At 36.8% G+C, this 27,212-nt stretch overlaps 1 protein-coding gene across 50 annotated transcripts in view; it reads right to left on the bottom strand.

Moving 5' to 3' along the window:
- Clasp2 (cytoplasmic linker associated protein 2) overlaps positions 1-27,212 on the bottom strand; it is a 209,738-nt gene that overhangs the window by 130,798 nt on the left and 51,728 nt on the right. For 33 of the 50 annotated variants that reach the window (XM_070006510.1, XM_070006513.1, XM_070006511.1 and 30 more), the window contains exon 8: positions 6,211-6,357. In XM_070006510.1, the coding sequence (XP_069862611.1) occupies positions 6,211-6,357 (147 nt within the window). Of the gene's footprint in view, positions 1-6,210; positions 6,358-6,745; positions 6,938-23,013; positions 23,679-27,212 lie in introns of those variants that run through there. The other 17 variants (XM_070006557.1, XM_070006555.1, XM_070006550.1 and 14 more) reach the window with 2 other exon arrangements.

Below are 27,212 nucleotides of genomic sequence, written 5' to 3' on the forward strand. Positions count from 1 at the left end.
CCACTTGAGTCAAGTGCCACTTCTGGTTTTCTGGTGGTTTTTTAGAGATAAGAGTCTCATGGACTTTACTGCCTGGGCTGGCTTTGAACTGTGATCCTCAGATCTCAGCCTCCTGAATAGCTAGCCACTGGTGTGAGCCACTGGCACCTCACATTTTTTTTGTTGTTGTTGGTTGTGGGGCCTGAACTCAGGCTCAGGGCACTATCCCTGAGCCTCTTTGTGTCACAGAGGCCATTTCCAGTGTTTGAGTAGTTATTGGAGATAAGAGTCTCACTGGGACTTTTCTCCCCAGCCTGGATTTGAACTGCAATCCTCAGATCTCAGCTTCAGATTATAGGCGTGAACCACTGTGCCTGGCTTTACTTTTTTTTTTTTTTTTTTTTTTTTGAGACAGGATCTTTTTATATACTCAGGCTAGCTTAAGCCTCTATCACTATCATCCTATCACTGCCTTCTGAGAGCTAGGATTATAGGTGTACCAATACATCCAAATAAAATGCTAAGACTGATACATCATCATCCTATATATGAATTTACATTAAGGAGAATGTAATAAACAGAACAGTCATAAAGAGAATAATCCAAGTATTTAAAATACAGTATTAAGTTCTGAAGACACAGATTTTAATGTTACATAAAAAGAATGAATTGGTACATTAGACACTATGCTGTAAATAAACTATACAACTTGTGGGTGAGGAGGGAGAGGGACAAACTAGGAGAGAGGGAGGGAAGTATGGACATTGTGCAAAAAGAAATGTACTCTTTACCTGACTTGCGTAACTATAACCCCTTTGTCCATCATCTTTACAATAACCATTTTTTTAAAAAGAATGAATTGGGGCTGGGATGTACATAGCTGCTGAGTGGCAAAGTGCTTGCCTAGCCAGTACAATATCCTAGTACCAAAAAAGCAAAATGCACTCAAAGATATGGAAATAAGAGGTTTTTCTTTGTTGTTGTTTTTAATGTACAATGTGATTTCTTTTTGGGTTGTCTTTTTCCCCTATGATTTATCCCCTGTTGTCATTGGTATTGTCTATGCACTTATTTGAATTAGGGAAGGGAAGGAGAACAACAAAATGGTGAGACAAAGGAGAAAGGGCGAATTAATGCAACAGTGATACTCACAAGACAATATGGTTGAAATGAACTGTACAACTTGGAGAGGGAATTAGGGGGAGGAAAAGTGGGAGAAAAATGAGGGGGGGTAACAAGTTCTCAACAAGTTATGTAGTCACTACCTTACATATGTAAGTGTAACCCCTCTGTACATCACCTTGACAATAAAATTAAATTTTTAATTTTTTTAAAAAAAGAATAAATTAAGACTTATTTTGACTTTGCCAAATGGAAAAAGCTTTCTCTGTATCTTCTAATTCTGTGAACTTCAAAAACTTATTCCAAGTAACTGAGCATGGCAGTTCATGCCTTTAAATCATCCTATGACTTGAGAGGCTGAAGCAGATAAAACTTATGTTTGAGGCCAATGGGCTAAATACCAAGAATTCAATGCCAGCCTGAGCTTTGTAGCAGGAAGCTGTCTCAAAAGACCAAGAGTAAGAGATGTAGCTCAGTGGTAGAACATTTGCATAGCACATGCAAGTCCCTAGATGCAATCACTAGCACTACAAACAAGCCAGCAAACCAAAAAATAATCTAGACAACATTTAACCAAAAATTATTTTTTTCTTTTTTGTATAGTTACCGATTTTAATAATCTAAACAAACTTGATATAAATTTTACACAAATTTCATTATTATAATTACTATAGATTTATATCATCTTAATATCACATAGACTAAGTTTCCCTCTTTTTTCTTAAAAAATCTTGAGTTTGACTCCATACTTATTCTTTAAAGCAGGAATTTCTACTAAAAAATCATTGAATTATCATGTATAAAATCAAGTTAGGAAAAAATGTTATTTTTAAGGTATTGGAGGTTTCTCTATTCATGAACATAGTAGATGTCTTAATTTAGTCAAGTATTTTCCATGTTATCAGAAAAAATTTATGATATTTCCCCCAAAGGCTCCCATCTGTATTTATTTACTGCTGTTTCATAGCTTTAGTAAAAGTTACTTGGAATCTTCAAAACTGTGAGACAAACATATTTGTGTTTCTTTCAATATGAGGCTTGAACTCAAGGCCTTCCACATGCTATGTAGGTTCCACTCCTGAGCCTCCAGTTAAACTTCTCTTTATATTAGTCATCTCAGGTAGTTGTTAGAGCTTAAGCTGGAGATACATCTCTGGCACTTACATGGTTTGCAAAAAATTAGTTTCCATTAATAATTTAAGGCAATGAGAAAATGGTTAGGGAAAAACAATCAGATAGAAAATAAAGGTATACAACAGGATATAATGAAGAGTGCTAATTCCATTGTTTTCACAAGAAATGTGTATGTCTAAAAATAACTAGGAGAATAATTATAAAAGTAGTCAAAAGAAAGTAAACTTGGGGGGCTGGGAAGGTGGCTCAGTGGTAGAGCGTTTGCCTTGCATACCTGAGGCCCTGGGTTCAATTCCTTAGCACCACATAAGCAAAAAGAAAAAAGCCGGAAGTGGCACTGGGCTCAAGTGGCAGAGCGTTGGCTTTGAGCTGAAGAGCTGAGGGACAATGCCCAGGCCCAGAGTTCAAGCCCCATGACCGGACCAAAAAAAAAAAAAAAAAAAAAGAAAGAAAGAAAGTAAACTTTAGGGAGGGGGGAGGCAGGGAAGGGAAGTGAAGGGTAAACAAAGGAGGAGGCTGCAATGCTTGGTAAGAAATGTATGCATTATCCTGCCCATGTAATTGTAGCCCCTCTGTACAGTATGTTCTCAAATAAAATAAAATACAATTTAAAAAAAAAAAAAATAAACCCATATACCTGCAAAAAAAAAAAAAAGAAAGTAAACTTTATCAGTTTAGTCTCTCTATGTGAAGTAGGACTGAAGGTGGTTTTGTTCCAAATTTTAATCTGGGACACATTAATTGGATGATGGAAAATTATCTACTGGTATTTTGATGAAGGAACCCTATGATTCCAAAGGGCTTAATTCAAAGGTTCTACAACTCTAATAAATAAATAAACTTCCTACAAGTAATTTATTTATTTATCTTTTCCAGTCCTGGGGCTTGAACTCAGGACCTGGGCACTGTCCCAAGTTTTTTTTGCTCAAGGCTCAAGCACTCTACCACTTGGGCCACAGTGCCACTTCCGGCTTCTTCTGTTTATGTGGTACTGAGGAATGGAACTGGGGCTTTATGCCTGCTAAGCAAGCACTCTACCACTAACCACATTCCCAGCCCCCTACAAGTAATTTAAAAAATCAACATGTCTCTGCCAAGACCAGGACATCTAAAGTTAAGTTTTCAAAGACTGACTGACAGCCAAGAATGATATTAATTTCAGGAACAACATCAATATCCTCTGGCTAGTAGCTCTTTTTCTTAGACAGAAAAATGGGCAATGAACCTAAAGGAGCCATGGCAAATAAAACAAACAAGAATGATCTGCAGTTGCCAAAGAAAAAAAAGGGGAAGAAGAGGGGGAGGGGGAGGGGGAAGTGGAGAGAGAGTAGAAGGAGGACGAATGAAAGGAGTAAGAATTCTTTATTTTATCAAAAGAAAACTTGCCTATGTAACCCTAGTTACTCAGGAAGCCCAGATCTGAGGATCAAAGTTAAAAGCCAGATTGGGTGGGAAAATTCTTTTTTTTTTTTTTGTTTTGGTTTTTGGTCGGTCGTGGGGCTTGAACTCTGGGCCTGGGCGCTGTCCCTCAGCTCTCCAGCTCAAGGCGAGCACTCTACCCTTGAGCTACAGCGCCACTTCCGGTTTTCTGGTGGTTTATTGGAGATAGGAGTCTCACGGTCTCTCCTGCCCGGGCTGGCTTTGAACCGCGATCCTCAGATCTCAGCCTCCTGAGTAGCTAGGATTACAGGCGTGAGCCACCAGCACCCGGCCAAGGGTGGGAAAATTCTTGAGATTTTTTTTGTTTTTTTGGTCGGTCTTGGGGCCTGAACTCTGGGCCTGGGCGCTGTCCCTCAGCTCTTAAAGTCTATCGCTCTACCACTTGAGCCTCAGCCCCCTCCTGGCCTTTTCTGCTTATGTGGTGCTGAAGAATCGAACCCAGGGCTTCATGCATGCAAGGCAAGCACTCTACCACTGAGCCACCTTCACAGCCCCAGTTCTTGAGATTCTTATCTCCAATTACCCACCAAAAAGCTGAAAGTGCAGTTGTGGCTAAAGAGGTAGAGAGCTAGCCTTGAGTCAACCCCTCTCTCCCCCGGCAAATCTCACGACAGTGATCAAAGCCCTGTGTTCAGGCTCTAGGACTACCAGGGGTGCATGTGTGCACACAACCCCCCCCCAAAAAAGCAAAAAAACCCTGCTAAATGAATGATATAATCTGTATGATTAATTTGCAACTACCTAACATTTTCAAATCTAGTAAGATAAAGTATCAACTGCAGACTAGAGGGCATTAAGTAATTAGTTTCTTTCAAAAGTTATTTTATTTTAAATTTATTCTAATTTTCAAAAGAAAATCATAATTTAAGTTGTATTAGAATTAAGTAATTTGTGGGTAAATCACTATCTTCACTTTTATCTAAAAAGGCAAAATTAATTATAAATCATTAGCTCACATCACAAAAATATTAAATATCACCACATATTTTAAATATTAACTTATTTTAAGTAGGTTAATGAAATAAGAATTTTGTAAAATTATTCTGCCATAGGTTAGCCTTTTTGGGGGGTTATTGTGGTCATGGGGCTTAAACTCAGGACCTGGGCACTGTCCTTGAGCTTTTCTGTCCAAGGCTAGTTCTCTACTACATGAACCACAGCTCCAATTCCAGTTTTTTGGTGGGTAATCTCAATACTTTCCTGCCAGGGCTGGCTTTGAACTGTGATCTCAGATCTGAGCCTCCTAAGTAGTTAGGATTATTGGTATGAGCCACCAGTGCCAGGCTAGACTTATGTAATTTTTAAAAAATCAAGAAAAAGGGGCTGGGAAGGTGGCTCAGAGGTAGAGCACTTGCCTTGCATGCATGAGGCGGTGGGTTCGATTCCCCAGTACCACATAAGAAAAAAAAGCCGGAAGTGGCTCAAGTGGTAGAGCGCTAGCCTTGAGCTGAAGAGGTGAGGGACAGCGCCCAGGCCCAGAGTTCAGGCCCCATGACTGGACCTCCCCCACAAAAAAATCAAGAAAAAGTCCCCCAACAATGATCGAAGACAACCACTTGTTACAAATGGAAGAAACCATAGAATGCCATGTACAGCTTGACTACAGATAAGAATTTACAACAGAAAGTATCATGTAACATTTGGATGAGAACATACTCCTTTAATTTCAGAACAAAAAATTTAAATGTAAGTAACTTAAGATGCCCAGTGAAATAGGCAAGTCATTTTTATTTCACAGTATTTCTCTGTGTGTATATTTTTCTTCCTAGTTATATGATACACAGAGTTAAAGAAAGTTAAAATTAAATATGTATGACAGGGTCCTTATAATTAGTATCCCTTTAGCATTAAATATGTACCCTTACTTTTATAAATTCTTTCAAGCAGAAACTAACACCTGGCTTTACAATCATCATATGAAAAATAACATGAAATAATTTAACGTAAGCAAGCTATTAGAAAAAAACACTTCTATTATGTCCAAAAAATATACTACATGCAATATAACTGCATAAAATCTGCTTTTTGTTTACTTTTCTTTTTATTATTATCTAATCCAGAAACCATTTTTTCAGGCAATTTTACTTGACCACCACCCATTTCCTATTGTGACAAATGGCTCAGTATCCAGTTTCTTCAACCATTTTTAAAATGTTGGAATAGATGACTTACACCTCGATGAATTTGTAAATATATTTCATAATTCAGCATTTTATAGCTATAATAGTTATAGTACCTGTGAAGAGCTGAATTCTGAAATGCTTCTCTAAATATAAGCCCTACTCCTTTGAATCTTTTCTTTTAAAACTGTCATTAAAAAAATAACTACCTTTAGTAAACACATGATCTCGAAGGACATATCAATATGCAGTATTTTAAACATTTTTTAAAAGTAGCACATATTTTGTAACAGTCTCTTCAGACCTGCAATCATGCTGCAGTCATGAATAAACATGTTTCTCTGAAGTTCTATGTATGTGTGCCATACCAAGGGCATGGAATATGCCTAGTAGATATGAAATGGATTTACATTACCTCCAACCTTAGGGCCACCTGCTGAACCAGGCTTCCTTGCACTGTTGACAGGATTTCCGGGTGTTTTAGGTGCAGGAACCTTGAAGGCTGAAGCAGCTGATGATGGCCTATTTCCATCCACTGATTCCTCATCATCAAAGCTTTTATCTGCACAAAGCATTAGAAAAATGTACTTAAGGAAGCTAAATTTTACTGTATTTACCAACCCCCAAATCAACTAAAGCCATGTATAAAATCATTACTTTGGTAAGACATATAATACAAAATAAAGGTCTTTTGAATAAGCATTTATACACTGGCTAAAACTACATAAAACAATTCACTGTAATTTAAAATAAAAATGCAATTCTATCATGCTTTCTACATATATATATATATTAAGCAAAATTATCAAACCAAACAAATTAGCTCTAAGATCAGTAAAAAGCATCTTTCATTTTTTGCTACTCATCTAAGGATTTTCTGCCAGCTCCTCCCATAGTGCATCTTCCAGCACGCCCTGCCTTATTCCTTACACCCAGATTCTGCAACTTACAATCACAGATCCGTTTGCAAATCAGTCGCCTCATTCCTCTGAAAGCTCTTAATTTCCCTCACCCTACAATGCTTCTGATAGTTCACATGGCCAAACACAGTAAATTTGATACTAATCAAAGATTCTATCAAAAATAGATAGAAACAACCACAGAACCACCACTGAGGTTTGTGCCGGCATTTTTCTTTCTCTTCCCTGCCCTAGGTGCTGTAATAGCCAATCAGCTGCAAGATGACATCATCTTATGGCAGCTACTGCCAGATGAAAGGTAAAAATTCTCTATGCTCTAAAAAAAATCCCTCTACACTTACAATCTATTTTATATCAAAAATCTAAAGGCACTTGATATTATAGATTTGTAAATCTTAATTTTTTCTTAATTCACATAAAAATTTACATAAACAGAAAATTCTGCTAAGATGCTTATTATTGCATCACTAAAGCATAGCATATAACAGTGCTCATTACTGCTCATAATTAACTCTATAATCCCAGTTTTCTTGCTTACTTAGCATATAGAAATGAAACAGAACAGTTTATTCTTAAAAATGCTTCTATGATATACTACAAGACTCTTTAATAATCGCTAACAATCTCCTTATATACAATGTAACACCTCCCAACCTCCTTTTCCTCTCCTAAAAAAGAAAAAAAAAAAAATCACAAGATACATGCAGTTTACTCTTCTGAGAAAATGGTTTACTCTAGGACCCTGAACAAACCAGCCACGACAAATAAGATGGGTGAGGCTGAGAAGCAGCTTTACCACAGGCTTCAGATGAATATGCAAGAATCTCCTGTTAGTCTGTTCTCCCTTCCTACACAAACAAGCAATCACCCAGAATGAAATTATCTATTTGAAGGAATATTAGTACAATTGTTAAATCTATTCCAAAGAAAATACTCTCTAAGTCTTAAGATTACTTTATTTTTCGGAGTAATTTTTTAAACATTCCAATAATATAAAGCTGCATTCCATTTCAGCCAGTGTTTTTCTTCACTTCTGTGAAAATAACATCTTTTGGTTAAAAAAAAAAGAAAAAGTCTTTTTTAAAAAGTGCAACACAAATAGATGTCAATTTGGATACATTAATGTGTATAAAATACATGACTTACATAGATTGCTCTGTTAAGAACACTAAGAAAATTCCAAATAAACTTTTTGTGACCATTATGTAAAAACATGCAGCTCAGAGAGATAGTAGACACAAAAATCTACAAAAAGTCAGGCAATGAAACACAGTGGAGCCAGAAGTTCCCATGGAAACAGTGGTCTGTTTCTATACACACAAGAATTGAAGAGTAAATGTCTCTACCATTAAAAATATAATTAACTCTCCATATTCTCAAACTACTGGAAAATTAATTTTTAACATTTTTATCAAAGCAGACTAGAGTATATATATTAATTATGCAGATTAATAAGTTTTCACAAAATGAACACTGTACATAATATATATGTATTATATATATGCGGTATCTAACAATTCAAATGATGCTGTAGGACGTAGACAATAATATATATTCTGTAAACAAATAGATCTGACTGTGTTAAAATAAAACTTTATGTATAGAAATAGGAGGGTTCAAGCCTAGCTGCTTGGTAGGCAAAGATCAGGGATTGGGGCTCCTGGAAAGCCAGGCAGGGCATTAAGTTCTTGAGACTCCATGTCACTAAATGGAGTGACATAGTGGTACATGCCTGTCAACCATAGCAACACAGGTAAGCACAAGGAGGAGGATTACAATCCAGGCAGGCCAGGGTATAAAGCAAGACCCTACCTCTAAAATAGTTGACACAAAAAGGGTTGTAGAGTTTGCTGAGCAAGATGGAGACTAAATTCAATTCCCAGCACTACCACCACAAAAATAAATAAAAACCAGCTAGATTTGGTTTGCAAGCAACAACTTGCCAATTCTTTCTCTAGAATAACCAATAAGAGAAGAATAAATATCTACAGAAAGAAATAAATGGAAGAATTATGAAATAATGATTCCAGCCACTGGAGTATCTGAGGTATGAAGGTCATGAGTTGAAAACCAATCTAGCCTCTGTAATGAGACCCTGCCTCAAGAAAACAACAAGCAAGTGAGTAAAAAACCCATACAAACAGAAAAAATAAATATAAACATAAAATGACAGATATAAAACCAAATAAGCCAAAATTACCTTAAATATAAATCAACTAAGTAGTTCAAATAAATGACTGAGACTGATTTTTTTTTTTCTTTTTTTGTGTCAGTCCTGGGGTTTAAACTCAGGGCCTAGGAATGGTCCCAAGCTTTTCTTGCTCAAGGCTGGAACTTTACCACTTAAGACACAATTTCACTTCTGGCTTTTGGTGGTTAATTGGAGTAAGAGTCTCACAGACTTTCCTGCCTAGGCTGGTGTTGAACCATGATCCTCAGATATCAGCCTTCTGAGTATCCAGGACCATGGTATGAGCCACTGGCACCTGGTAAGACTTAAGATTTTAAACAGGCTACTTAAAGGAGACATACTTTATAAATAAAATCATAAGAAGGTTAAAATTAGAATGACTATGAAAAATGTCAAACAAAGAATCTCTGTATTAATTTTAAACAAAATTGTACCTTAAAGAATTACTAGAATGAGTGGGGGGCCAGTGGCTCACGCCTGTAATCCTAGCTACTCAGGAGGCTGAGATCTGAGGATTGCATTTCAAAGCCAGCCCGAGCAGGAACATCTGTGAGACTCTTTTTTTTTTTGGGGGGGGGGGGGTCCGGTCTTGAGGCCTGTACTCTGGGCCTGGGCGCTGTCCCTCAGCTCTTCAGCTCAAGGCTAGCGCTCTACCACTTGAGCCACAGCGCCACTTCTGGCTTTTTTCTTTTTGCTTATGTGGTGCTGAGGAATCGAACCCAGGGCCTCAGGCATGCAAAGCAAGCGCTCTACCACTGAGCCACCTTCCTAGCCCGTCTGTGAGACTCTTAACTCCAATTAACCACCAGAAAACTGGAAGTGGCACTGTGGTTCAAGTGGTAGAGCACTAGCCTTGTGCTGAAGAGCTGAGGGACAGCACCCAGGCCCAGAGTTCAAGCCCCATGACTGACCAAAAACAACAACAAAAAAAGAATTACTGGAATGAGCTGGGTGCTGGTAGTTCACGCTTGTAATCCTAGTGAGCTACTCAAGAGGTTGAGATCTGAGGATCACTATTCAAAGTCAGCCTAGGCAGGAAAGTCCATGAGACTCTTATCTCCAATTAGAAACCAGAAAACTGGAGGTGGAACTGTGGCTCAAAGTGGTAAAGCTCTAGCCTTGATCAAAAATGCTCAGGGACAGTGCCCAGGTCCTAAGTTCAAGCCCCATGATCAACCCCCACCCTCAAAGAAGAATTACTAGAAATAGAGACAGAGATTTAGTAATATCAAGGAGCCAATACAATGGGGGAAAAATTAGAACACCAAATGTTTATGAAAAAATATAAAATAAAAACTGAAGGTTTTTTCTAAAAGGAAAAAAATAAATCTACAGGAAAAACAAACTTTTACCTACTTCCAGAAGCTATATATTTCTTTACCATATAGGAAAGGAAAGACCAATTCATCCTTCACAAGTACTAAAATTAGAAATTTATTTTGCAATTTATGTTCTGGGTTACATTTTTTTTTGGGGGGGGGGTCAGTTGTGAGGCTTAACCTCTGTGCCTGGGCGCTGTCCCTCAGCTCTTCAGCTCAAGGCTAGCGCTCTACCACTTGAGCCACAGCGCCACTTCCGGCTTTTTTCTTTTTGCTTATGTGGTGCTGAGGAATCGAACCCAGGGCCTCATGCATGCGAGGCAAGCGCTCTACTACTGAGCACCTTCCTACCCCTGGGTTACGTAATTATAAAATAGTAAAATAAATCCCAACTATTTTCTTTTTAGCAGCTAATAGTTCTAAATAGATTCTGATTTTCACAAAGCTGGATTGGGGGAAAGCAGGGTCTTGCTTAACTCAGGCTGGTCTCAACTCATGATACTCCAGCCTTGTTTTCCTGAGTGCTGGAAGTACAGGTGTGCAACAATACCCCTGGCTTAGAAGCTTCAGGACATGAACTTTGTCTTATTAATGTTGTAAAACTCCATAGTCTAGAACAATTCATATAATTTTCAGTCAGCTAACTCCTCTCCGATTCTCACTTTTTGTCCCCTCAAGTTTATTCTTCAGTTAGCATCCGCAGTTGAACAAAGTCACATTATATCAAAGCTCAAAATTATCTCATGATTCCATAAAAAAAGACCTATCAGAATTTTGGCGCATGTGTGTGTGCACGTGTGTGTGTGTGTGTGTGTGTGTGTGTTGTGTGTGTGTGTGTGTGTGTGTGTGAGAGAGAGAGAGAGACAGAGACAGAGAGAAACAGAGAGAGACAGAGAGACAGAGAGAAGCAGAGAAAAGCAGAGAGATTTTACTAAGGACTGAACTCAGGACCTTTAGCTTGCAAAGTATGTGCTCTATCACTTGGGCCAAGGCTACAACCCCTTTTACTGCTACTTATTTTGAGGCAGAGTCTTGCTGTATGCCATGCCTGAGTTACCAGCCTCCTACTTATGGATACTGGATCTAACTGGCACCATTTTCACATCTTGGAAATGATGGGGACTTTCCGAAAATTCCTAGAGGAGAAATTCCACTTCCCCATCACCACCCCCAGGTGATAGTACCTGAACTCCTAGAAGAAGAAGGGGTAGGGACTTGGACAATAGGTTCCCAGACCTGCCAGACATGTACCATGAACTCCTGAGACTCTTTGATCTCTTGAGCATCCTGTGACCCTGCCCCCTAATCATGACCTTAGTTAGGCCCCTTGACCTCTGCTGCCATGTCTCATGTCTCCTGACTCTCTTCAGGCCACCACTGCATCCCTCTTCGAACTCTCCATTAGAGTTGATCTGGTTTATTGAGATTGTTTTCTGCTCTTTCTTTACTTACTAACCTTGTGGCTTAGTTTCCTAACTGTATTAAGTGCATTGGAGGCTGCAAGTTTTTTTGTTTGTTTGCTTGTTTGTTGGGGGGGAGACATGAGTTGGCCTGCAGTTGCCTGGCTTTCTAGTAAGACACCCAATTCAACCTCTCAAACTGTGCCTTCTCTGTATCTTGCGAATGAATTCCTATATAAGAATGACAGGTATATATCACTGCTCAGTCATAAGACCTTACTCCATAGGTGGGATAACAGACATGTGCCACCAAAGCCAGCCATTGGTTGTGATAAAGTCTTTCAAACTTATTTTTGCCCAGCTAACCTTGAACTAGGATCCCCTGATTTCCACTTCTTAAGAAACATATATGAGCCACCTTACCAAGCTGGCCTATCAGGTTTCTAAGAGATTACATATCAAATCTCTCCACCCTTATCTTCCACTTGACTTCACTGTTTTTCTTCAACTCTAGCACACTAGCTTCCTTGCTGTGACTCCTGTCAAGGCTTCTGCCCTTGTTCTTCCTACTTATAATGCCTTCCACATCTCTGCTCTCCATTCTTCACTCACCATCTTTATGTTTGTATTCATCTGTCACCTTTTCAGTGAAGTTTTGTCTAGACGCCAAAATTCAAGTTGGTAATTTAATCTGTCCCTGCTTCCTTGCCTTATTTTTTTCTCTAACACTTATCACCTATGTTACTATTATCAAAAAATTTGTTTACTTATCTTCTTTCCTTGGAATACATGATCTTTGAGAGTGGAGACCCTAGTTTATTTTGTCTATTGCTATATCTTCAATATGTGGTACAATGCCCAAAATATAGTATTTCACAAAAGGGAGAGTTTCATTCTCCAGTAAACCATTACTAAGTTACTGAAAGCAAACAACTATACATACTGGATAAAATTCTAATGTTAAAAAAATCTAGTCAGTCCCTACACAAGGAATGGAGGATGGTGGATCAAGGTCAGCTGGGGCAGAAAGTTCACTACACTCCATCTCAAAATAATCAGTAAAAAAGCAGAACTGGAAGTCTAACTAAAATGTTAGTGTCAACCTTTGCCAAGCATGAGGCCCTGAGTTCAAACCCCAGTACTGAAGAAAGTACTTAAGTATCAAACATTTAGGAGGGGGCTGGGAAGGTGGCTCAGTGGTAGAGTGCTTGCCTTGCATGCATGAGGCCCTGGGTTCGATTCCTCAGCACCACAAAGCATAAAGAAAAAAGCCTAGCACTGTGGCTCAGGTGGTAGAGCGCTAGCCTTGAGCTGAAGAGCTGAGGGACAGTGCCCAGGCCCAGAGTTTAGGCCCCACGACCGGAACCAAAAAAAAAAAAAAAACATTTAGGAGAGAATATGAAATACAAAAGAGAAAACTGAATGCACTAAACCTTCTCTTCTGAATATTCAAGTCTGTGCGGGGCCCTGCAGACATTAATCAAAATTGATATTAAGATGCAGGGCCAAAAGTTGGTATACCGAATGACTAAAAAGTGAAACAAAGGTCTTCTTCTTTTTTTTTTTTTTGGGTCCAGTTGTTGGGCCTGAACTCTGGGCCTGGGCAATGTCCCTCAGCTCTTCAGCTCAAGGCTAGCGCTCTACCACTTGAGCCACAGCGCCACTTCCAGCTTTTTTCTTTTTTCTTATATGGTGCTAAGGAATCGAACCCAAAGCCTCAAGCTTGCAAGGCAAGTGCTCTACCACTGAGCCACCTTGCCAGCCACAAAGGTCTTATTTTTCTATAGGCTATAGTTTTTAATTTTTTTTCAAAAGAGTGCAATAGGGGAATTAATTAAATAGAACACTTTATTAAAATAAACCTCAGGTTATCTGGATACTGAAGTCCCAAGTATTAGGGCTCAGACTGATGGTACTCCCAAGTAACAGCCAAAGAGAACACAAATTTGCTTGAAAATTCCATGAAAGTTAGTCTCAAATTACAATACAAACAGCATTCTAAAGTCATCAGACATAACAGGAAACATAAGGAAGAAGAAATAGAAAAGATATTAGAAAAAGTTCTAAAATCCTGTGTTTATGAGACATAGATTATTGAATTTGTGCCTATTTGGAAAGCTGGAAATGATCTAGGAGATCAGAAAATTGTAAGAAGCGCTAGATTAAAAAAAAAAAAAGCCAGCCTCAGAGCAGAATGCTGGTGGCTCATATCATGCCTGTACCTGTCATCCTAGCTGAGATCTGAGGATGACAGTTCAAAGCTAGACTGGACAGAAAACAGAAAAGTCTTATCTTCACTTAAGCACCAAAAAAAACCAAACCAAAAAAACAACACCACCAAAAACAGAGTGCTAGACTGAAGCAAAAAAGCTCAAGGACAGGCTGAATTCAGCCCCCTTACACACACACACACACACACACACACACACACACACACACACACACACACACACACACACACACACACACACACACACACACACACACACACACACACACACACACACACACACACACACACACACACACACACACACACACACACGACCCCTCAAAATTACAAGTGAAAATACAGTAACTAAATTCAGTGGGCAAGCATAAAAGTGGATTAAGTGGATTAGATATATATAGTCAAGGGGTCATTAATGAATGAGAAGATAAATCATAAGCTATCACTCAGGATATATATGAGTAGGTGCTGCAATATTTAATGAATGAACATAGGAGGGATTAAACACAAAAAGTGAGCTGTAATTTATGACTATGTTGATATCTTTTCTCACTCCAATATTTCAAAAAGAAAATTCTCTGATTGGGAGCTCAAATGGAACAAGATAAATATATGGAAAGGTACTAGAGGAAAGAAAACAAATAACAGTGAGCAGGACATAGTGGCAATCTGTATGATGGAGATGAGAAAGGTGGGGAAGAGTAGGAGAAATCAAGAAGTGCAGGTGGCAGAGGAGATGGAAGTAAGAGGTGGAGGTTAGAGAGGGAGAAAAGACGAAAACAGAGGAGGACATGGAGGAAAGGACTGAAAAGGGGAAACGAGAAAGGAAGGTAGAGAGAAAACAAGAAGGTTGTTTGGATTCTAGAGTCTGCTTTAAAAAATTCTCAGTTCCTTTTTGTAATGATCAATTCCCTGGTTAAAAGAAGTTTTTTTTTAATATATAAATTTCTGTTAATTTTGATGTGTTTATAAATAAGAGGTAGTTCTATTTTGTGTCATTTCTTAGATGACAGAATGGAAGAAAGGATGTGGGATAAGAGAAAGAATGGCAATATGGTTTTACTTCTCAAAAACATCTGAAGTTGTCAGGAGCTGCTGGCTCATGTCTGTACTAGCTATTCAGAAGGCTGAGATATGCGGATCAAGGTTTGAAGTGAAGACAGGCAAGAAAGTCCCTGAGACTCTTATCCCCAATTAACAAATCCAGATGCTGTGTGTGTATGCTTATATATTTATACATATATTTATGTTTATATATAACCTAGATTTTTATATATACCATCTGGATATATATTTGCATTTTCTGTATTTCTCTGGTATTTTATAATGAAATAGTTGTATAATTTTTTCAAGGCCAGTCTCAAAAGTTTAACAAGGCAACAAACACAATTGTTCTATTATCCAAAAAAAGGCAGAAGGGGTAGAAAAGTACAGAAGGTACACACACACAAATAGAAGAGGAGGCAGATAGGAAGATGGGGGAAAAAAAAGAGAGAGAGGGAGGAAATAAGTAGAAGGAAGAGAGGAGGGATAGCGGAAAGAGGATGGGGGGTAGGGGAAGCAACTAAGATCAGGGTGTACATCTTTAGCTGCCTTCAAACAGCAACACTTGGAAGCTGTCCTCAGCAAGCAACTGAGATTTACTACAGTCCTACAAGCCTGGACCTATATGCCAAAAGTTATAAAGCTATGAAAGTGTAGCTTCTGTTTTGACTTTTAACTAATTTGGAGACCTGAACTAACCTATTCTCAGTTTATAACAAAACATAAAGGTAAACTGATATGAGACCATCTGCTGTCCTTATCTACTTAGTGTGAGTTTCCATACATTTAACCAACAAACTATCTAGGTACTTGGTTACAGGGTGTTGCTCTGGGCCTAGCAGGATTTGTCACATAACATATGGGATGTAATTATATTAATTTTCTAAAATTTAAAAGGTTCTAAATTTCCAAATATTAACTGGGTCCCCAAGTTTTCAGATAAGGATTTGTAAATTTATATTACTTTAATCAAGTGTATGTATATACATGTATATATTACATATATATATATGCCAAATCCCTTGTTTCTACATACATATAAAAGGCCCAATTTACATAGCAAATGAGAGTAAGTCAAAACTTTCCATCAGGTCTTTGTGTGGCTTTTCACTTTGTGTGGTTTTCCTTCAGTGACACTCCTTTCAATAGCATGGATTTTCACCTACAAAACCAATGTCAAAGTTTGTTTCCAGTACCAAAGTTCCTCTTTTCACTTGTAGCTGTATCCTTCCTTATTCTAATTAAAACAGTAAGCAACAGGGCTTTATATTTCTAAGCTGTTTCACTTTCTTCCATATTTAGCACTGACCATGGTCATATCTAACAGCTAACATATCTAACAAATCTAACAACTGAGATAAAGAAGAAATAATCTCTATTTGATATTGTACATTGATGTCCCAGAAAACTCAATTACTCTCCTACATCATGCTTCTACAACAGAATGCACCCCATTGGCTTTCCTGTGGACTCACAGGTCTCTCTAGCTTATGCTCTTCTGATGGCAATTCTCTTGCCCAACGGAGATATTGAACATCCTCTCAGTCTAATACCTTTCCTAAACAGTTTGTCCAGAGTAAGTACTATCTATATGCTGCCAAATCTCCAATGCCCATTTCTAGATTTTTACCATTTCTGAGCTCCAGATTTACATATACAATTGCCTTTGACATCTCTCCTATGAAAATCAAACTCTACGAAAATATCGGATATCTCTAGGTTTTTTTTAGTTGTTGTTTAGTTGGGTTTTTTCATTTTTTGTTTTTTGCCAGTCCTGGATCTTAAGGTTGGGGCCTGGGCACTGTCCTTGAGCTTCTTTTGCTCAACACTAGCACTCTACCACTTGAGCCACAGAGCCACTTCTGGTCTTTTCTGTTTATGTGGTTCTGAGGAATTGAACCCAGGACTTCATGCATGCTAGGCAAGCATTCTACCACTAAGACATTTCCAGCCTTGTTTGATTGTTTTTGCTTTTGTCAGTCATGGGGCTTGTACTCTAGACTTGGGTGCTGTCCCTAGGTTCCTTTTGATAATTTAATCTATCCTTTTATCCTTGCCTTATTTTTTTTCTAACACTTATCATCTATGTTACTATGATCTACCATTTGAGCCTCTGTGCCAATTCCGGCTTTTTTTTTTTGTGATTAACTGTAGATAAGAGGCTCACAGACTTTCCTGCCTGGGCTGGCTCTGAACCATGATCCTAAGATCTCAGCCTCCCGAATACTGGGATTACCGGTATGAGTCATCTGTGCCCAGCTAAGACGTCTCTAGTTTAACACCAATAAAAACAGCAACATCATCTCCAAACCTGTTCTCCCTAAGTCTTCTCTCACCCCACTATTATAGTTAATTAGCTGCTCAAGCTCACAATGTAAGGACCTCTACTGTAAGTTTTCCTGTGGTCCACATGGATGATCTACTGGCCATTCTTGTATATAACTCCAAGTTCTATCTTAAATCTATTTCTCCTCCCCTCTCTCAATTCCCCCTCCCCCTTTTTTTGTTACAGTACAGAGGTTTCAACCCAGGGATTCTAGGCCTTTCTGCTCTGATTGTTTTTTATAGGAATTCTCAGTTTTTTCCCTGGCTTGTACTGTGAACTGAGTTGATACACATGTACCAACACACCTGGCTTTTTTTTTCTATTGAAATGTGGTCTCAAGCACTTTTATGGCTGAGGTTCTCTGGAACTGCAGTCCACCTGGATCTCTACTTCTTGCATAGCTGGAATGATAGGTACACATCAAATGGCAAGCTACTGGTTGAAATGGGGTCTTGAGAGCTTTTTGACTAGACTGGCCTATCTCTGCTGCCTCCTGAGTAGCTAGAATTATAGACATAGACCACTAGCATTCTCTTTATATCTGACAGCAGTTCTAATCTAAGACTGGAACAGTATCATTTTGGCCTATCTTACTCAAAGACCTTATACTAGTCTCCTCGCCTACATTCCTGATCTCTTAAACCACAAATTAAATCTATTGTTCAATATTAATATCACAAAGGAAGTCAGACATTATATGCCTTCTGACAGAAATCCAAAATGTCACACAAAATACTACCTATGGAAAAATTAGTATCAATAAAACTAAATACAAAAATCTGATTGCCTTTTAATCAAGGCATCAGAATTTTCAGTTTTCAGGAAATACAGGGAATGAAGAAACATTTAAAAAGAAAATACAAAATGCCATGGTAATATAACCAACAAACCTTAGTGTGGAAAACCTTTACCCAAGGTAATATCTATTTTCTTCAATAAATAAAAACAGAGGTCAATGTTATGGATGAATAGAGAGATAAACCAACTGCAATGGTGAACCCTGTTGAAATTCTAATGCAAACTACAAAAAGGTAGTTGTGAAACAGCTAACAAAACCTTAACACTGAATATTTGACACTCAGGATTAAGTTTTTAGGTAAGAGTCAATGTTGTGTTTTTTTCCACATAAGTGAATCCTAGCTTATTTAAATACTGGCTTATTATGTGTAAGCAGTTTCTTTGAATTATTTACTGATACTTTGTTTAAAAAGAAAGTCAATGTTGCTCTATTTGAAATTGTTTTCACTTTACCTATGGGCATGAATACATGTATACATATTTACACACATAGTCAAGTAGGTATACTGAGGGAATAGTAAATAGGTATATGTAGATGGATAAAGATTGTTACATACTCGTAACCTCTGGAAGCTGGATGATGGCTAGTTAACAGAATTAATTACAGTATTATCTATTTCTGGATATGTCTGAAATCTTTTGTAGAAATTATAATAATTCATTTACCCTCACTAAAACCCCAATTAAGCAACATTGTAAGAGGAAAGAAAATGGGGTAAGGAAGACTATTTTTGTTTTCCTTACTGAAGTGTTGAAGATTGAACTTAGGACACACACTACCACTTGACTTACATGTGTGTCCTCTGACTATGTGAACAAGCACTTAAAAGATGGCTGCAAATCCCTAAAAGATGCAAATGAAAATAGTGGAAGGCTATTGAAACTTCTATAATAGTAATGCCATAGCAAAGCTGTAACTCAAAATTCTAAGAAGCTGACTACACCAACAGAGAACTGACCTACCTTGAAGAATGACAGAGAAAATAATTTCTAAGTCAGAATGTACAGAAATGAATACAAATAGCAACTGAAATTTTATGTAATGATTGCATCAAGCTCTTCACCATCTCCAACCCAGGGAATTCAATACACATTAAGTATGGACATATGCATGTTTGTATGACCCATGATTTTATGAAAATGGAACCACCAGAAAAGCAAAAGGCACATTCTGGGAACCAATTAAGTTTGCTTGTCAATGTTAAAATTTAATAGAAGATTTAAACAACAAAGTGAAGGATATGTCCCACAATACAAAAGAGAGAAAGATTTTTAAAAAATGAGAAGAAAAAACACAAAAGACACAGTGAGTGAATCAATCTAGTAGATTCAACATCTAACTAATACCAGTTCTGTGAGAAAAGACTCAACATAATAAGGGGAAGGACACAGCTAAGGAAAATCATAAGCCTTCAGAAATGAAAGAATAAACTAGTAAAATTGTATTTCAATTTAAACTAAAAATCTAACTCAGTAGAAATTGAAAGCTCAGTGATTAAAAATAAGGTAACAGCTGAATTTTAGTATTCAAATAAAATGTTGTGTTTTTGGCAACATAGTAATCTTAAATAATTAACTATTTTCTTTACAAAAAATAAGTTTTATCCCATATAAAATTTAATAGGAGCCAAGAAATTTAATAGAGTACCTTAAAATTTCTAGCAGAAATAACTGACTAGTTAAAAATATATTTGCCAGGGAGCTGATACATGTTTGGGGAGGGAAGGGAACTCAAATGAAGGAAGGGTGAGCAAATACAGTCATTTCATTCAATGTACATTATATAAAAATTGGATGTATCTTGAGAGTAGGGATGGGATGGAGAGCTGGAAGAGAATGATGTAAGGGGTGATCAAGATGCACTGTACTCATAAAGTGACTTCTGGAATGGACACTTTTTCTGTAATTACTTAATAAGTCAAATACATACACATATATACATATGTGTATGTATTGGAAGCTCCACTTCCAGTTTTTTGGAGGTTAATTGAAAATAAGAGTCTCATAGACTTTCCTGCCTGGGCTGGCTTTGAACCACGATCCTCAGATCTCAACTTCCTGAGTAGCTTGGATTATAGGTATGAACCCCTACGTAGATTTATTTTTCCAGGGATTTAAATTCCATAATCCTCATATGTCATAACGAATATTCATAAGTACGATAGAAGCAAACCCATTAATTTCTTGTTATTTTTTCCATACCCACTAAACCACATTTTATTATTTAGAGTGGTCCCAGAAGCCAAAGGATCCTGCAAAAAGGTTAACCTCTAGAAAGCCATACCATCATTTGCACAGATTTTTTTTTAAGACTCATTTTTGGAATAAGTCTGTACTGAAATGTTTAAAACAAAAACTTTATTTCTTTCCAGTCACTCTGCATCAACAAAAGGCCAAATTCTTCTCTCATACTTCTCGGGTAAATTGCAGGGCCCAGCATCACATAATAATCCTACAAGTTTTTAACTCTATCTGGTTTGACTGCCTGGAGCTACCAACACAGTTATTTAACTGTTTGGTTTTATAGTCTTAAGTATGGCTGAAGACAGCTAAACAGAAAATACTCAAAAGCCACCACCAAAAATTCTTAAAGTGATGGTCATTATACAGTGGTTCGCAAATTTGAAATATAAGTGTTAATAAAAATATCTCATATAACCATAAAGTTAAACAAATAATCTGAACTTCCATAAAAGATAAAATGATTATAATTTTTCCTTATAGTGAAATACTATTTAACAGTTTAAACAAATGAGGCAGAATAACACATAATGGCACTGAAAAAAAAATCCTCATGCCATATTAAATTTCCACAGTGAAGCAAAAATACATTCAGAATATCACTTTATATAAATACAGCAGAAAAAAAAATTTGAAGAACAGGGGTGCAGCTTAGTGATAGCGGTCTTACCTAGCACCCAAGGAGTCCTTGGGTTCAATCTCCAGTATCTTGCAAACACCCCCCCCCAAAAAAAAGGGGTTATTTTAATACTCAATATGTATGTTGAAGCCCAGTTAAAAACATGAAATGACATTCCATATTAATAAATGTTTACCTATTCTTATACTTGGGATTTGGAGATAGTTTTGAAGGAATTTTTGCTCTATTTTCATTTTTGTATTTTGAAAAATATTGATATACTAAGTTCATAATTAAAATTACAACATGAACAACATGGGCTAGGAATAGTATAACCAAATATTTATAAACATTTACATGATTCTGGTGCATATATATATGTGACAGAAACTAACATGCATAATTAGCAGAAGATATTAAACTGTTAAAACTACATATAACTTGTTATATAGATCTTGTTTAAATTTTTTACAAAGGTATATTTTAATCAAAAAATATTTCTATTAAAAATAAAATTAGATGGAAAGTTATCCTCTAGGTCTTAAAAACTGTTATTTGATTTTTCAAAAGATTCAATACATTCCTAAACTGTCTGAAGGTATTTATATACTATTTGAAAAAATAAAAACTAAGCAAGTATAAATTGATACCCAATGATGATCCTAAACTTTTTAAAATGAAAATTAATCTGGATATGGCCCAAATCAAAAGCAAAATTTCCTTTTAAGTCATGTGTTGTTGTTTTTCTTTAAAGGAAAAAAACGATACTTTTACCTTAAAAACTAATGACTCTCATTTTATTTCTATAAGATTATATAAATTAAGGGGCTGGGAATGTGGCTTAGTAGCAGAATGTTTGCCTAGCATGCATGAGGCCCTGGGTTCTATTCCTCAGTACCACATAAACAACAACAATGACAACATAGATTATATAAGTTAAGTAAATTCTTGGAATAAAGCATGATGTATAAAACCAAATTACTGTCATATTTCCATTTTAATGTACACTATAGTTTAAATGACTTTCTATCAATACCATCATTTTGATAAGTTTGTCTTGTAATAGCCTCAAGGGGACAAACTCCTCAGAGAAGAGGTCATCATATACAATCACAGGAAGACTGAATCTATTAACGAGTTAAAAATCTTCAAATATGAACAAGTCTACCTATTAAAGCATGCAAAACATTTTTGAAAAACTTCATCTTCCCCTTTGTACACATCTCTAATACAGATATGATTATAAAGTATACCTCCAAAGCATCTTAACAAAAGATATGATACTGGGGGAAAAAGGCTAAGTTATGAGGGATAATACCAAATGCACAATTGGAGCTCTGGATTTGGCTTTCTGTTCTTAGACCTGGGACAGATCTCAGTAAGCCTCAGTTTCCTGATCTGTAAAATGAAAATACTACCAAAATATTATATATACTTCACAGTTATTTGTACATGAGAAGTTAATATATTTAAGTATATAAAAGTGCTTCTGAAAACTGTAAAACAGTATAAAATATATTTTAAATTATTCTTACCAAAGTAACAGTGATAAAATTAATTTTAATCAAGGTATTTCCTGTACAGAATTCTAAAAAGGCTACATATCTTCTAGATTACTGTTTACTGGAGACACTGACAGACACATACATAGTAGTTAGTGTAGTGTCCATGGCAAGCCATTTTGCTTCTTTGAACATTTTATAACCACAGAATTGTACCTGTGTCAAATACAACAGGAAAGATGCCAAGCTTGCTAATCAAACCTTCCTGCCAAAATCTGTCATTCCTCCAAAGGCCATGTTCTCCCTTCAAAGCTTTTGCATACATTCCATGTTTCTTCCACTATCCCCTCATATCCAATACCAAAGACTGAAGATTGCTTGAGGTTGCAAGGTAAATTTTCACATTATGTTTGCTAGATCCCATAAAGAAGCATCAAGTGGAAAAAGATTTAAAATGACAAGCACACACACACACCCACATACACATGTACATACTGACCATACACACACAAACATGAAAATGTCCTTCATTCTTTAGGGAGAAATTTAATTTCTTACATAGCAAATGATCGTCACCTTAGAATGAAGTGTATAACACAGTAAAAGAAGGAAAATAATTCATACTCACCATCTCCCATAGCCATTCAGATGGTCCAGGGAGGTCTCTCAAACCAAGAGGTCAAATATCACAGCAAATAAGTGCAGCTCAGAGCCTGCGCCACTGGGCTCGGCCTGCAGCCTGCAGACACCCGAAGCACTGTGTGACCCAGGCCGTGCTGCAGCTCTGCACCGCAATAGCCAACAGCTGCTACTCCACTTCAAAATAAAAGTCTGGGGTCTTGCTGAAAATCCTCGTTTATTTAGGAGAGTGGAGCCGGAGCTTGATCAAGATTATCCTTCTACTTGCACATATGCTGTTATTTACAGGTTATGATGTTTTTCCTTGTACTGACGGCCTGAAATTTAATCTAAGAAAAGCTCTGGAAGCCAATAAATGCCATCCCACTAGGGGACTTTTAATGCAATCATCAAAACACAAGGCATGTGTTCAGCAATCATTTTCTGCTTCCCTAAAGATACCCATGTAATCAGTAGCAATCACATGATCTGATGGATTAACTGATTTTCGCCTTTTTAAAAAGGTTTTCATCCCTTTGTCATTAATATTTTAATATTTACGACAGAAAATTGCTAAAAGTGCACAAACAGGAATAGCCTAGTTTCTATGATTAACTGCTCTCATTATGCAGGAAGCATTTCTGGCTGCCGTAAACAAATCACGTCAAAGACAGCCCATCAAAGGCTGCTCTGTGTGTGGACAGCAGTGCCACACGGAACAAAGCTTGCTTCTGGTGGAGACAGAACCGAGCCAGTGCGCAGCTGCAGGGGTGCAGAGCACCCTCTATCCAAGCTATACAACCATCAGCATATTATCAAGCTCTGAAAAGGCCTTGGGGCTCCTGGTCACAGATACGTTTTTAAATGATTCCCAAAAAAGTATTGATTTGCTTTCAATCAACAGGGGTATATTATAGACTATAAACACATAAAGCAAGTCTAGAAGTTACCTTACTGACTTATATAAGCTAAATATAAAGATTAAGTTCTATGCTTTATTTTATAGCCAGCCTCTAAGAGCAATTCTTAAACAGTACAATTGTTTCAGAGAAGCTGGAAATTACCATGACTACATGCCAAACTATGTTAGGTCCTGTATATATATTAGACAAATTAATTGTGCACACTGTTTTTGTTTTTACGGTGAAAAGAAAAAGACTTGCAACCACAGCCACCAACACTTCTAGTGTTTACCTCTTGGTTACCATAGGAGACTGTCTAAAAAGCATCATGATGACATCTGATACTGTCAAAATCACAGGGGACTTTCAACTTTCAGTCTTTTCCTTACTACTAGGCTAGTACTGCCTTCTTTAAGTCATATGATTCATTTTAATGCATTTTATTCTAATAGCAGAACTAATTCTACTATACTCACAAACTCAAGCCTAACTCATTTCTATAACATGAGACTAAAGTCAGACTTGAAAAACTCTCAATACAATATTAACAACAAAAGCTAATTTCTCTCTATTCCTAAACTAAATAGTATGCTCAAATCTCTGATGCTATAATTTACTCTGTTCATGAGTGTGCTGATCTAATGCTTGAGAAAATAAAGTCAAAGAATGCAACCAGAACTTAAAAGAGTATAGACATGGCAATTAGGACAGAAATTAGAGGCAAAAGTATGAGATATAAAAACCTAAGTACTTGGATATGCATAAGGGGAGAGGAAGTATAATAAAATTTTTAAAAACAAATTATCTGAATAATAAATGCAAATAAGATAGTGTTAAACTATGTCATCCATGCCCACTCACCATGTCATTCTATAGCCTAAAGCCACATGTAGACTTCCTATTCCTGGAAGCACACCAAAAATCCTTTATGAGTATTAATATATGCTAACAATAGATAAATGATATAGATAAGATTCTATAGTCTATTTAAGGTCCTCATGCCATAGCATGCTTACTTCTCCCATTGCATTTTATATATGTTTACCCTGCAAGCTACTACCAACCTCACTGGGCTTTAGGCAGCACTGATTTCCCTGTTCTTTGAATAAACCGAGTCCTATTCCAAAACCTCTTGGCTCTTATAGTCCTGATTTTCTCTACCCAAAGTGTTTTCCTACCATTTCTCCAATGACTGGATCATTTTCATTTATGAGTTCAAATACATCAAGCCTCAGGGATACTTGCTCCACTATTCTATCTGAAGTGACACTACTGAACTACTCATAATTTCAGTATTCTATTTTCTTCACTTAGTACTATTTAGATGGTAACGGTTAGCTAAAATGACTCTAAAAAGGCTATGTTACCTTTGTAACAAGCTCTATATTGTCTTTACTAAAGCATAGTGATTTTTTTTAATCACAAAGCACTCTAAGTAATTATACTGTAAGACATATGATGTTTCATTATTATAAAAGACAATAAGCAATTTTATTGACCATAATAGTTTCTCTCACAAAATATCATGTACAACAAACTTGAAATGCATGTTATATTGAATGAGCCCCAAATAATTTGCTTTTAAGTAAACAAAATGAGTGAGAAAAAAGATAGTGTCTTCAATGGCTTTTCACCTACATACATACAACAGTATATATGAACCATTTTCACACATATTCAGGCTGAGCCTTGTTTTGCCCTAAGATGTTTTCCTGTTCCATAACTGTATTTTCTAGTTTCATTGTGAGAGTGTGATAAAACCTAAACAACAAAAAGCTAAAAAATTTGTGTGTGAGGGGGAAAGTGAAGAAATAAAAAGGAGCTGAATAGTTTTTATAACATTCATTTGTACAAAAACTATTCGTCTTCCAATTGTCAAAAACTATTTTCAATGTTCAATTGATATGTTTTCCTACCTCTGAAAATTAATCAAGTATACTGGGTTGAAATGAAATACACTACAGTTTTGTCATTAATACAAGGAAAATAATTTTTTTCATTTACGTCTTCAATTTAACAGCAGAGTTTTAAGGAATAATGCAAATTGACTCAACAACGAGTAGTTGTATTTCCTCCAAGACTTACAGTAACCAAACTGCATATTTACTTGTTTGTTAATGATCTATCTCCTGCCTAGAGATAGGCTCATCAAAGGCAGAAACTTTGCTATCCTCTTTACTGTTGTGACATAGTCTAATCTGCATTTTAAGAAGCTCACTCTGACTTCTGGGTAACAAAGGGATTATAGGAGGCAAACATGATCTAGTATAGTGCTCCAGGTCAAGGCCAGAGGAATAAGAATAGTGTTGTTACCAGTGAAGAAGGGGAGGCAAATTTGAAGTATGTTAATGTATCAGAAATAGAAATAATAGACTAGCTAGAAAGGGGAATCATGTCAGGATTTTAACTTGACAGTGACCATAAAGTGAAATGGGTAAGCATGAGGAAGAAACAGGTTTAAGGGATTCATTGCAGGATAGGATTATAATTAGCCTAAAATCTGAAACACCTAGTAGATATTTAAGTAAAGAATGTTTTTGAGACTGCAAGTTACCAAGAAAGAGAGAGGAATGACAGCAGAATTGCATATTTAGGAGTTATGGTTATTTAAAGTCTTTGGGCTAGATTGGATAAAAGGGAGGGGTTTGGGGATTAAAAATAGGAGGGAAGGTTTAAATCCTAAAACCTGGCTAACCTGATAAACAAGCTTCCTCATTTTAATGTTGATTAAGGCATTTTTTTTCAGCAACAGCACCATCCCTCTGCATCCACAGAAGACTGGTTCCAGGAAAATTTAAGGATACTAAAATATAACAATGCTCCAATCCATTATATAATATGGTTTCTACATATAACCTATACATATTCGCCAACATATTTAAAATCATCTCTAGATTACTTATAATACATGAACAATGCAAACACCATGGAAACACTGCATTTTATAGGTAAATATGACAAAAAATATATATTCTCAGGCCTAATTACACTTTCCATCTGCAGTTATAGTTAGTAAACTTAATCTGTGAATGCAGAAACTGCAGATGCAGTTTCTGAGATGGGCTCAGAATGTGGCTTAGTGGTAGAGTGTTTAGCTAGCATGCATGAAGCCTTGAGTTCAATTCTTCAGTACCACATACACAGAAAAAGCTGGAAGTGGTAGAGTGCTAGCCTTGAGCAAAAGAAATTTAGGGACAGTGCCCAGGCCCTGAACTCAAGCCCCCAGACTAGCAAAAAACAAACAAACAAAAACCTATGGATTATAGAACCTATGCATACAGTGAAATAAAAAAAACCTTGGGGTACT

The sequence above is a fragment of the Dipodomys merriami genome, unplaced genomic scaffold, assembly GCF_024711535.1.
Source record: "Dipodomys merriami isolate MVZ:Mamm:240054 unplaced genomic scaffold, mDipMer1.0.p SCAF_7, whole genome shotgun sequence".
NCBI classification, from domain to species: domain Eukaryota; kingdom Metazoa; phylum Chordata; class Mammalia; order Rodentia; family Heteromyidae; genus Dipodomys; species Dipodomys merriami.